Below are 12,540 nucleotides of genomic sequence, written 5' to 3' on the forward strand. Positions count from 1 at the left end.
CACGTAACATATTATCTCCTTTACGATCCTTGACAAAAACTTTGCTTCTCTACAGTAGTTTCAGCAAATGAGGTGACAGAAAAGGCTCTTCCTATGCCTTTCTTTAATTTACTGAAACCAGGATGCAGCAAATTCTTTCACATCAAACCATTTCCTCAACAATCAAGCTTTATCAGAAGGAAACTGGAAACGTTTGCCTGTAGTTAGTTTCCCAGCAGCTGAATAGTTAACATTGAGCTCAAACTATTCAGATATTTGATGCCGATAGGATATTATTTACATCAAGTATTGGTTTAAAGAGTTTTATAGTGACAAGCTGGACACAACCTCGTTTGGAACATTGTGTTGCATGATGCTGTATCCTCAGTAGGTCTCTGGAGCCATAAATAGGTCAAATGTTTAGAATAGAACAAAAAGCCTTTATTGTTATTGAACTGTACTGTGAGATTTAAAAAGATAACACAACCGGTAGTTAAAAACACCAATAATGAGATAATTATGAGCTAATAAATATTTAGAACAAAGTAAAAACAAGGTTATTTTCACTGACAGTGATGCACTTGAGGGGCTCTGATGGCCCAAGAAAGGAAACTGTTATTGGGTCTCTTTGTCCAACTTTTCATACTCCTGCACCGTCTTCCAGAGGGGAACGATGGGTGAACATTTTGTCCAGAATCTGGTGTATCGTTTATCTGTTTATTTTTTATCTTCGTCTCTGCGGAAACACTGGAAGCTCTGAGGTCTTCCAGAGATGATTTGTGAAGTGGTTTCTTATCTCCTTGTGAGCAGCTGACATACCACATTGTGATGCCGTACGTCTCTGGTGTGATACGTGAAATGTTAGTAATGACGTTTTCACCCTGCATGAGCACACACACGTGAGTTTAATTGTATTTGATGTTCTGCATCAGTGTCGTTTTTTATTTCAGTCCATCATAGGAGCAGAAGTGGAGCAGAAGTGGAATTGTTGTAATAGAGAATTTGTATTACTGTAATTTTGGGGGATTTTTACAAACCTTTTTTTCCAGTTTTTCCGATCAGATTAGATCAAGTCAATCTGAAATACATGGTGGTTAACATGCAACCATGCTGCATGATAAAGAGTATATATAGAGAGTTGTAAGAGTTGCTAAAGTCTTAACCTGCTTTAATTTCCCTCCTTGAGCTTCCTTAATAACTTGTAAAACAGATTTGATAACATCCTGTCTAATTGTGAGAAAAAACATTAGTTTTATATTGTATTAGTACATCAATTATATATATTAAACCAAGATTACTGTCAAATTATTATGTTAAAAGGGATTTCATAAAGAAATTGCAATAAATAAATCTACCACACTGTGACAAATTAAAATCTTCAGTCAAACTTTATCATTTAGGATTATTCTGTTGTATTTTCTGGTCGCTGAGAATATTTTAGAAATTGAACTTGTGATTATGTTACTCAAATTCATCCCCACCAGAGCAAGGGTTTGTCATGGGAAATAGCTTGGAATCTACTAAATCCATTTTTGAGATGTTGACATGTCATCTCAGCAAGGTCACCAGTTTCCTTTGTCTGATACTGAAAAAGAAACTGCACTGAAGGAATGAACATATTGGCTGTAAAGCGGCATGAGATCGCTGCAAAGAGCAGCTTTACTTTCTTTTTTGTCCCAGCTGGTTACAGATCATTTAGAGATAAAGAAAAGTATCTCCTGATGTACATGAAGTGTTGTGATAGCATAGGGTTTGATCTTTTTTGGTACTGATGGAGCAGAGTTAGCTGATGACTGATGGACAATCCTGTAAACGTCCTCGACAGCCAGGATAAGGTGAAGATAGGGAGGAGGAAGGTGGAGTTTGACAGTGTGAGGAAGTGGAAATAATAAAGAGAAGATAGCAGCAGGAATAGCCAATACACCAAAGTCTGGAAGCAGACATGATTAAACAGATCTCTTTCTTTTTTTTATGCAGAATTTGCATTACATGCTGTATATATAAATAGAGAATGCTTTAACCTTTACTTTATTTGCTTCAGGGATTTGTTCAAACACTTCTGTATTTTAGAGCTGTTGTTTTAAGTTGGATTTGTAACATGTTAAAACCAAGAATTGCCTCCTAACTCCTGATTGTGCACTCAGGAGTTAAAAAGAAAGAAAGATTTTTATTTTTCTGTTGTCTTTCTATTTTGTTAAGATGCTAAAAACTTTACTAGAGGCCCGAGATAAAATTTCACAAAATCATGACAACATCCAGTTGCACATTTGTAAAATAAAAACTGTATGCATAATGAATATGATTCGGGGAAGGTCTACAGCTTTTTTTTTTATGGTGGAGTGAGGCAGGGACACTGGGTTATTACCCATGAATGATAGTCGAGGACGGATAGGATTGGCAGTACTTTTGACATGGTGTGATCACCTGTAGCCAATTGTGCAGCTGTTTACATCCGTGTCCTCTCGACTTGTTGGTGGGGTTCCGATGACCTCAAACGTTTTGTGTTAGCGTTGTTTCTGCAGCCATGTTTCGGTGAAGAAAATAATATTGCCCTCCCTATGTTTTTGCTGTGTCCATCATCAGAACTCAGTGATCTCACACTTTCTGTGATAATCAAGGGAAGAAATGGTTTAAACGTTCTCCTCCTCTTTCTCAGTTTTGTTCCTGATCAACAACCTTGACATCTCTATAATTAATCTAGACTTTGGGTCTTATTCCTGACATTACTTGGGTTTTTGAAAGCTTAATCAGCTGCTCCCTCATGCAGACAACTTTTACATTGTCATGGTTATGCATTGAGCAGCACAGCATAAAAACCGACACAAAATATTTTTTATAAATCTGTGTCATCACAGAAAAAAGCTCAGCAGTAAATTCCTAGCACATGCAAAATAAGACCCAATATTCCCAGAGCAGCACTTTACCCGTGCATTTTTTTCCCCATTCTTAGACAGGGAAATTTCTCTCCCGACCACCCCTTCGTGCACAGTAAACTGCTTGGTGTAGGAGCCTGGATGTCTTATGTCCTTACCAAGTTGAATATTATAGAGTAATTAGATTTCTCCTCGAGCCACCAAGTCCTAACACGCAGCATCCAATGCCTTTTATGGGCCCTTGACTGAGCAAGTATCTGTGCGCTGGTCGATGGCTGGTGTCCCTGGGATCAATCAACTTTGTCTCATTTATGGAAAGAGGAATGTGTTCTTGCTTGTATTTGAAAACAAGTGAATTAGATATGGCTTTTATCACATATTCTAAACTTTACTGGCCTGATCAGTAACCCATTTTATAAGTACCATAAGATATTTTGTTCAACTATTGTGTAAACCCACCGGTTCTGCTGCTAAGGTCACTAATTCTGTGACACTCAGTAAATATAAGGATACAGCCGGCAACCAGTCAGATTAATTACCTCTGTTGCATGCCATACATATTCTGTCTACTTCAGCACCAGAAGGAAAGGCAGAAAAGCTAAGATCATTTTTAGCAATGAAAAAAGGAATCATTCACACAGTTTTTACTTGATTATAGTATTTTTGCTCAGCTGCTGAATGAAGCTTCACTTTCTTTGTAACTTTGGAAAAAAACAAATAAAATATTTTCCTAAATTACAATGCATTTTTTTAAAGGTCAAGAAAATAATTGAATTTCAAATGTGTAAAATCTTGGATTATGACTTAGATTTAGCAGTAACATTAGACTTTGTGTCAGGCATAGCTGCGGTTATCTCCGCTGCACATGACTTCCATTCAGTTAGGCCGAGTTGTTGAACTATGAACAGAGAACCTGTCAGTGCTGCTTATATTCCTGTTCTCTCTCATTCTCTCTCTGTGTATCTTATGATCTTTCTTACTCTTTCCTCTTTAGTGGGGAGTCTGGTGCCGGGAAGACGGAGAACACCAAGAAGGTCATCCAGTATCTGGCTGTTGTGGCCTCCTCTCACAAAGGCAAGAAGGACAGCAGCGCTGTAGGTATCAGTGTGAAGAGATTGTGATAGTTAGGATCTGTCAGCCAGTTCCCTCACTCTTAAAGATGTGTAGGAAACTTCCCAGTTTAATCCTCTATATTGCCATTTCCTCCAAATAGCAACAAGCAGGATCACAGTTTGCCTACGTGAGTAAAGGGGAATGCCTGGAGTGTGTTTTTGTGTGTAGTGCTTGTGTGTTTCGCCCTAAGGTTAGAAAAGTGCATGAAGATAGTGTCACTTGGTTGCCCCAACAAAGTTCTGTTTTCTTACAGCAACAGCCAAAATTTAAGTTCCTACTTTTCTCAGTTAGATGGCGTATATCCAGCATTTGTCATCAACCAAAGCTGATTTAAACCCACCCCTTCGCCAGAAAAAAATCTTGGCATACAGAACTGTGCAAAAGTCTTGATCTGGCCCTCATTACCTTATATGTTGTTCCCATGGAATCAGACTTTCTTGTAATTTTTTAATGGTGTTGAGCAATAGAGCTCCAGGCTTTCTGAAAATGTTATTTTCAGAATTCAGAAACCACATAAACACTTTGTTACACCTTTTAATCGCTCGAGCAGTGGGGAAAAAATGCACCCAACTAGAAATATTAGGCATTATTGTCTCTACACATAATAGATAACATAGCAAGAAACCAATTTGAAATAATATTTTTAGGGACTTTGTTACTAGTAGCCCGGTAGCATTTTTGCGCCAACAAGGTGATTCTCAAAGAACTATTAGCTGAAAACTTGACATATCCGGTAATGATGAACAGGGTATCCTCAAGATATTTAAAGAAACTGTACAAAGGAAGGAAAAAAAGAAGTATCAGGCCTACAAAACTATATCTTTATCTGAAATCTACAGCAGATGAACAGTATCTGAAAGTGATGTCCTTAAGAAAGAGGAAAAAATACAGCAAAGACCTGAGAGATGCATCTGGACCTTCAGCTGATCCATCTACTGTTGGCCCAAGCTTCATCAGAAACGGTCTCCATGGAAGGGTGGCTGTCAAGAAGCCATTCTTAAGGAAGGGAAACAGGGAGAAAAGGCTGAGTTATGCCAAATGACACAAGAAGTGGACTGAAAATCAGTGGCAACAGGTCTTATGGAGGGATGAATCCTCCTCCGAGCCCGGACCTCAACATTATTGAAGCAGTGTGAGATCATCTGACAGAGAACGGAACAAAAGGCAGCCAAGATCCAAAGAAGAGCTTTGGGATGTCCTTCAAGAAACATACTACATAGAAACACATTCTACTTAAAGAAATGACTTGTCCAAGAAAGCTCAGGCTGAGTTGAAGAATCAGGGTACTCAGACCAAACATTGATTTTTATTTTTATGTTTTTCCGTTTCCTGTTTTTCAGGGAATACATACAGAAATGAGAGGTGGCTCAAGACTTTTGCACAATATTCTACCTTTATTCAAGGATCCTCAGCTTACAAAAACATGAAACACCAACTTTTTAATCTGTTTACTAGGTTGCTCAGACTGCATGATCATTATTATTGTATTGACACAGTTGCTTTTTAATCTAAAAGCCTTCCATTGATGGACGTCCAGTTTTGCCTCCTGAAGTGGTTCATCGTGTTGATTTTTTTGTGTCATCAATCTTCTTTAGACACCTTTTCACTGCCAGAGGAGATAAAACTGAAACCTCCCTGGCAGTAAAAGGGTCTCTCACAGATCAATGAGCACAGTGTGAGCATGCCCATCTCCTGTTCTTGTTTGTCCAACACCAGCCTCCCCCTTCCTCCCCTTCTTCCTCTCGTCTTCATCTTCCTAATTGCCAGGTGTGCAGATGGGTGCCCTGGCTGTCTTGTTGTATATCATTTTTTAACCCTATGTTTGCACTGTGTGGAGTTTCTGAAATCATCTATATTGTGATGGGGCTCAGTCATCTGCTTTAAGCACTTGATAGTGTTGGTTTTGTATTTGAAAGATTAATCTGTCAGAGGTCATTTACCACTGGTGCCACACACCCACAGTGTCCTCCAGATGAAATACTGCCAATATACACTGTCCTCTGTAAGATCTAAAGCCTAAAACAGACCTTACCTGAACAGAAATAGCATTGGGTGAATCTTTTTTCTTCCTCCCTGTCTTCATCAGGCACTTTCTTTGACCACTGCTGCTTATCTGTCTTTTGCCTATTTGTATTTAAACAATGTCTCAAACAATAATTCTCCATTTCAGCTGCAACTTTCTCTTTCATTCCATCTTGCTGTGCTCCCTGTCTCTTTTTCTTTTTCTCCTTTTCCTCCCAGTGAATTTACTAAACAGGATCCTCCTCTCTGCTTTGCCAACTCTGAACCGCACCTCATCAGTGGGTCTGTATCTCCCTTTTTTTCCTTAAACATTTCAAGAACATTTTTGGCTCTTTCTTCCATAAAGTTATTAAACTTTTTCAGTCATGAGCACTGAAATAGAAATGTCCATTATTCAATTTTATAGTTCAATGAAAAAAGCTCAAACTCGCTCAACGTACCTCACATATTCTGAATTTAAACTTGGAGATTTTAAACATCTGTTGGAATGAGTCCATTAAAGAGTCCTGCACCTCTTCTCTTTATGGCCTTACAGCAGTTGCTAGAGAAGGTGTTTTTGAGTGGGACAGTTTATGTAGAGGTCTACATCACCTGACCTGGAAGCAGTCTAAGAAGAACCACTTTGATCAGGTGGATTAACTTGCTTCAAAGTGACGGAGTGTCTGCCTGATTAACTGACCATCTCCCAGTTCAGCTCGTAGGTCTACTGGCTCTGCAGTCACGCTGGAGGCAAATCTCCTGAAGGCTAATGAACTTTAGGGTTTTTGTGAATTCATCAATCCTATGTGAAAGTAACATCCAAGTCTGGCTCATCTTGACCCCACTCTGTTTTTCCGTTATTAAGAACCGACTCTCTTCATTTAACTGACGGAGAAGTCTTTTGGTCATTATGTGGAGTTATTTTGTGTTTTTGCATCTTGCTTAAGGATATTGATTGATTAGTGAGAAGCCAATAAGATACTTCATCCTGTGATTTTTTTTCTCCTCTGTCTTTTCCCACATCAGTGAAAATATTCTGGTAAACAAAGCTGTCACCCACCCTGAACCTACCCGCCAACTCTTACTGCGGTCCATCTTAACTCAGTGCCTCATTGTGATATGTCTGTGTATCACTGTCATCACTAGGGGGAGCTAGAGAAGCAGCTCCTGCAGGCCAATCCCATCCTGGAGGCATTCGGAAACGCTAAGACCATTAAAAATGACAACTCCTCTCGATTTGTGAGTTTAAACAGAATGTTTTTTTTAGTTTGTTTTCTGATCTTATTCTGCAAACCTCTCTCATTTTAAAATCAAGTCTTTGTGTCTGAAATTGCACCTCTCCTGTTACTTTTACTTTCCTCGTTACTCTCCCAGGGAAAATTCATCCGAATCAACTTTGATGTAACCGGCTACATTGTTGGAGCCAACATTGAGACTTGTATCCTTATTCATTCATTTTCTAACCTATATGCTCACTCTGGGAAAACAGCTTTAGCACCTATGGCCTGCTTTTTATGTTAGAATGCAGAAATATTTTTTCAACATGTAATTTTTGTTTTGAAACTTTTTAGCCTTTAAAAATGCATTTATTACACCTCTTTGTAAACTGTATTTCCTTACAGAAATTGTGCTTCATATGTAATTCAAGCTTCTGTCAATTAGGTGGAAAAATATATGCGTTTATGCTTTACCATCCTGAGCAAAAAGAACATTTGTTTTCTTTAACAACTGACTGCTCTCAGACCTGTTGGAGAAGTCTCGCTGTATCAGACAGGCAAAGACAGAAAGAGCTTTTCACATCTTCTACTACATGATAGCTGGTGCCAAAGACAAACTGCGTGGTAAGATGAAAATAAATGTCTGTGTATATTCTCACAAACTCAAAAAGAGGGCGTGTGAGCCTACAACTTATGCAGAATCACAATATTCAAATTAAGAAGAAGTGCTGCACTTGCCTGTAGTTGATGACCGTTGTAGTAATACTCACCATTACGATGAATGGTCAGTAACGCTCTGTCTTTATTTTATTGTCAGAGGAGCTTCTTCTGGAACCCTTCAGTAATTACCGCTTCCTGAGTGCGGGCCATGTTCAGATTTCCGGACAGGAAGACGATGAGATGTATGAGGAGACTATGGAGGCCATGAATATCATGGGCTTCACCGAAGAGGAGAGAATTGGTATCAGTGATCAATTTAATGTGTTTGCTTCGAATGGTTGAGTTTCCAGTTGTAATTCAGTCATTTTGGTCATCACTGGGTGCATCTCTGGTGATGCTGGGCCTGTTTCCCACTGTGACTGCATTTACTCCTGTACTCCTGTACATTTCATCCATTTGTTTTCACTGCTGTCTCCCAGTGAAGCTAAATGTTTATTTTTTCTGTTGCAGATATAATGAAGGTTTGCTCCACGGTCATGCAGCTTGGAAACATTGAGTTCAAGAAAGAGAGGAACCAGGAGCAGGCCACCATGCCAGACAACACCGGTTAGACACCTTTACCTGCTACTAGTACAAGGTCTATTTACACACTGCCATCAGCTCTTTAAGTGTATCTTCTTGACCCTCCAGCGGCCCAGAAAGTGTGTCACCTGCAGGGGATCAATGTGACAGACTTTACCCGAGCCATTCTCACCCCTCGTATCAAAGTGGGCAGAGAAGTGGTGCAGAAGGCACAGACCAAAGAGCAGGTACTACAAGCGATAAACTGTCTGAAAGCATAAGAATTACTGTAAAACAAGCACTTTTCACACGTCTTAGTTTGAACCTACATCAAAATCTGGTCTCTCATTCTCTCTGCTTGTGCATATGTTAGGCTGACTTTGCAACTGAAGCCTTGGCCAAGGCTATTTTTGAGCGGCTGTTCCGCTGGATCCTTGGTCGAGTCAACAAAGCCCTGGACAAGACCAAACGTCAAGGGGCCTCCTTCCTGGGAATACTTGACATTGCCGGCTTTGAGATCTTTGAGGTAGAGACACTCAAAAGAGTCAGGAAACAAACAGCTCCTATATGGATAGTGTTAAATTTATAAAGATGATCACCAAAAAAATATACTGAAGTCAGTGCATGTGATAAGTGCCTTCTGCTGTGTATTCTGGTTGTTGTAGGACAACTCCTTTGAGCAACTGTGCATCAACTACACCAACGAGAAGCTGCAGCAGCTTTTCAACCACACCATGTTCATCCTGGAGCAGGAGGAGTACCAGAGGGAGGGCATCGAGTGGAACTTCATTGACTTCGGCCTTGATCTGCAGCCCTGCATCGAGCTCATCGAGAGGCCGGTATGGCAATTACACCCATGTTCCTCTGCCAGTCACAGATATATTTTGTAATTTAGCTTGTTTATTAAATTTTTTTGGTTAAACTTTGTTGTGTGTTTTCTACAGAACAACCCTCCAGGCATCCTGGCCCTGCTGGATGAAGAATGCTGGTTCCCCAAAGCCACAGACATCTCTTTTGTGGAGAAACTCATGAACACACAAGGGAACCATATGAAGTTTGGCAAACCTAAGCAGCTTAAAGACAAAACAGAGTTCTCTGTTCTTCATTATGCTGGGAAGGTGAGTATGAGCAGATGAGTTTGATACACTTGTGTTCTGTTAAAGATATAAATCCTGTGTTTAAAGATGTTATGACCAACCTCTGCTGAGAATAATGCTGTCAGGTGTAAATGTAGGCCCTTAAGTTTTATCAAAGTTCACAAAACTAAGACTAGTTAAAAAGGAAGAAACAGAAGTGGATAGTGTTGCTCAAATCAATATATAATCAAAGCAAAGACACTCTTAACTAGAGTTTTTACATCCTCCCTCAAGATAAGAAGGAAAAGAACAAACAAATAGCTTTGCTCTCCATCCTACCAATCTAAAGCTAAATATATCCACAAGTAGCACCCAAATCTTGCATCTTAAAAGGAAAACAACTTAATGTATGTTCAAAAGTATGAAAGGAAGATAACTCAACATTGGCCCAGTCTAAAGTTCTTTTTAAATTAATTTAAATTATTCTGTATCAAAACAGGTAAACTAAGAATCGTAAGATAACAGCAAAGCCCTAGGCTTGATATAGGCAAAATAGTTCCCTAGGGCTAGAAGCAGTCCATGGAACACCTCAGTATGGCCCACAGTGTCCTCAAATGGAAACTAAGCCCTCCAAATACATCATAACATCGTAAAACAGCATTTTCTTTGTAAATCCTGAGGCGAGTGAAAGCAGAATCTATTATGCCATTTCATGTATTTCAAGCTTAGTTTGCTCTCTACTTTTATCTCAAACTAAAATAGGCATCAAGTTGACTTAGAACGTCACATTATCACGAGACATTTTTTGATCACTGAAAATTACTTCTAACTTAGTTGCTGGGAGTAATCATCGTTATAAGACAGTCAATTATCCAAGAATCGGCAAAGCTTTTGAAAAAGAACGAGGCTTTGAATTTTATCAAGACCCTGAGTTTTTTTTATACTAGTATACTGTGCCTGAACAGATGTTCCAGCACTTTAATTTGCATACTTAAAAACACTGTGTCAAAGAACGCTTAAAATGTTTTTATTGCTGTTGTCTCATAAAAATCACTAAAATCACTTGTTTTTAGGTGGACTATAACGCCACAGCCTGGCTGACAAAGAACATGGATCCTCTGAATGACAACATTACAACACTGCTCAGCAATTCCTCCAGTCAGTTTGTGCAAGACCTCTGGAAAGATGGTGAGATGTCTGAAATGCACACACATATGCAAAATCTGACAGATCTAAGGCAAAGCGTACACCTTGCCCACACTTTCATCTCATGGTAAACGTACACATAGATGTGTGAATTTACAACAGACGTGCGTTGTGTGTTTCAGCGGACAGAGTGGTGGGCCTTGACACAATAGCCAAGATGACAGACAGCTCCATGCCAAGCGCCTCAAAGACCAAGAAGGGCATGTTCCGCACAGTAGGACAACTCTACAAGGAGTCTCTGGCAAAACTCATGACCACACTGCACAACACCCAGCCCAACTTCGTCAGATGCATCATCCCTAACCATGAGAAGAGGGTAAAGCTGGTGTCTTTTATGGCTTTCAAAGTCTAATCCTCTGCATTAATGTGTTAAGAAAAAAAATATAAACTAAAAATACAGTAAACGATTAGCACTGAAAGAGTCCATTCACTGCATATCACTGCTAATAAGATGTAATCTTTTCAGGCAGGGAAACTGGATGCTAACCTCGTCCTGGAGCAGCTGAGGTGCAACGGAGTGTTGGAGGGAATCCGAATCTGTCGACAAGGTTTTCCCAACAGAATCGTCTTCCAGGAGTTCCGCCAACGGTGAATGTTAAACAATTTGCATTGAGTGTAAAATATAGTTTATCATATTTCTGTGCAAAGCGTGATATCTCTTTATCTCCTCACAGTTATGAGATCTTGGCTGCAAGTGCTATCCCTAAAGGCTTCATGGATGGCAAACAAGCCTGCTGCCTCATGGTGGGCACATACATTTAAAATCCCCATCCATACTCACTGACTTTTTTTTTCTGTACTCCTATATATACTCATACCACTGATCTCTTGTCTGTGTAGATAAAGCATCTGGATTTGGACCCCAATCTGTACAGAATTGGGCAGAGTAAAATCTTCTTCCGCACAGGAGTGCTTGCCCAGCTGGAGGAGGAGAGAGATTTGAAGATCACTGTGATCATCATCGCTTTCCAGGCACAAGCAAGAGGCTTCCTGGCCAGAAAGTATGAATATAAAAGCTTCTAAAGTCATTCTTCATCCTCTAATAAACTAAATTGTCTGTGGCGCATCAGATTCCTAACAGTTTTTGCTAATGGACAGTATTTTGGAAACATTTATTTGACACCAGGGAGGATTTCATATTAATAGTTTAGTCATCTTCCTTTTTTATTGCCATAAATTAGAAAACTTTACATGATACCCTACATCATACATGATTAAATGGCTTTTACTGCTGTATTTTTTAAGGGCGTTTGCCAAGAGACAGCAGCAGCTGACAGCCATGAAAGTGATCCAGAGGAACTGTGCTGCATACCTCAAACTAAGAAACTGGCAGTGGTGGAGGCTCTTCACAAAGGTCAGCTACAGACAAATGCATCAATGTCACAGTGCAACTTTGTTTTTTGAGCTAAATTTGTATTTTCATGTGGATTTCATTAAAAGAGTGATCTCAAAAGTTAAAAATGCGGAATTTACACTGTTTAACATGCCTATACATACTCTTCCTAACTACAGGTCAAGCCACTGCTGCAAGTGACCCGACAGGAAGAGGAGATGAGTCTAAAGGACGAAGAGCTGCAGAGAGCCAAGGAAGTGGCTACAAAGATTGAGTCAGAGATGAAAGAAATCACCTTGAAACACACTCAGGTAAAGGATTAAACAAAGTCACAAACACTTTTTTTTATTCTTCTTTACTGTAACAACTATCTAAAAGTGTGTCCAGCTAGCAATTTCAGGTTCATTCTCAGAGGTAATTAAATTCAAGTATGAAAGCAAGCAAGCGAGGCACGTGGCAAGTGGCAAATGGCACTTAGTGAGCTATCAACTGATAAAGAAACTGAACCAATGTCTTTAATT

At 39.5% G+C, this 12,540-nt stretch overlaps 1 protein-coding gene across 2 annotated transcripts in view; it reads left to right on the forward strand.

Annotated features, from left to right (window-relative positions):
- Positions 1 to 12,540, forward strand: part of myh11a (myosin, heavy chain 11a, smooth muscle) — a 31,624-nt gene that overhangs the window by 9,773 nt on the left and 9,311 nt on the right. For both annotated transcript variants that reach the window (XM_072384387.1, XM_072384388.1), the window contains exons 5-21: positions 3,847 to 3,946; positions 7,113 to 7,205; positions 7,341 to 7,404; positions 7,709 to 7,807; positions 8,001 to 8,144; positions 8,354 to 8,449; positions 8,534 to 8,652; positions 8,778 to 8,930; positions 9,070 to 9,243; positions 9,349 to 9,522; positions 10,554 to 10,668; positions 10,809 to 11,002; positions 11,153 to 11,274; positions 11,361 to 11,430; positions 11,527 to 11,687; positions 11,932 to 12,040; positions 12,199 to 12,330. In XM_072384387.1, the coding sequence (XP_072240488.1) occupies positions 3,847 to 3,946; positions 7,113 to 7,205; positions 7,341 to 7,404; positions 7,709 to 7,807; positions 8,001 to 8,144; positions 8,354 to 8,449; positions 8,534 to 8,652; positions 8,778 to 8,930; positions 9,070 to 9,243; positions 9,349 to 9,522; positions 10,554 to 10,668; positions 10,809 to 11,002; positions 11,153 to 11,274; positions 11,361 to 11,430; positions 11,527 to 11,687; positions 11,932 to 12,040; positions 12,199 to 12,330 (2,119 nt within the window). The remainder of the gene's footprint in view (positions 1 to 3,846; positions 3,947 to 7,112; positions 7,206 to 7,340; positions 7,405 to 7,708; positions 7,808 to 8,000; positions 8,145 to 8,353; positions 8,450 to 8,533; positions 8,653 to 8,777; positions 8,931 to 9,069; positions 9,244 to 9,348; positions 9,523 to 10,553; positions 10,669 to 10,808; positions 11,003 to 11,152; positions 11,275 to 11,360; positions 11,431 to 11,526; positions 11,688 to 11,931; positions 12,041 to 12,198; positions 12,331 to 12,540) is intronic.

The sequence above is a fragment of the Leuresthes tenuis genome, unplaced genomic scaffold, assembly GCF_036924035.1.
Source record: "Leuresthes tenuis unplaced genomic scaffold, fLeuTen1.0.hap1 SCAF_4, whole genome shotgun sequence".
Taxonomy (NCBI): Eukaryota; Metazoa; Chordata; class Actinopteri; order Atheriniformes; family Atherinopsidae; genus Leuresthes; species Leuresthes tenuis.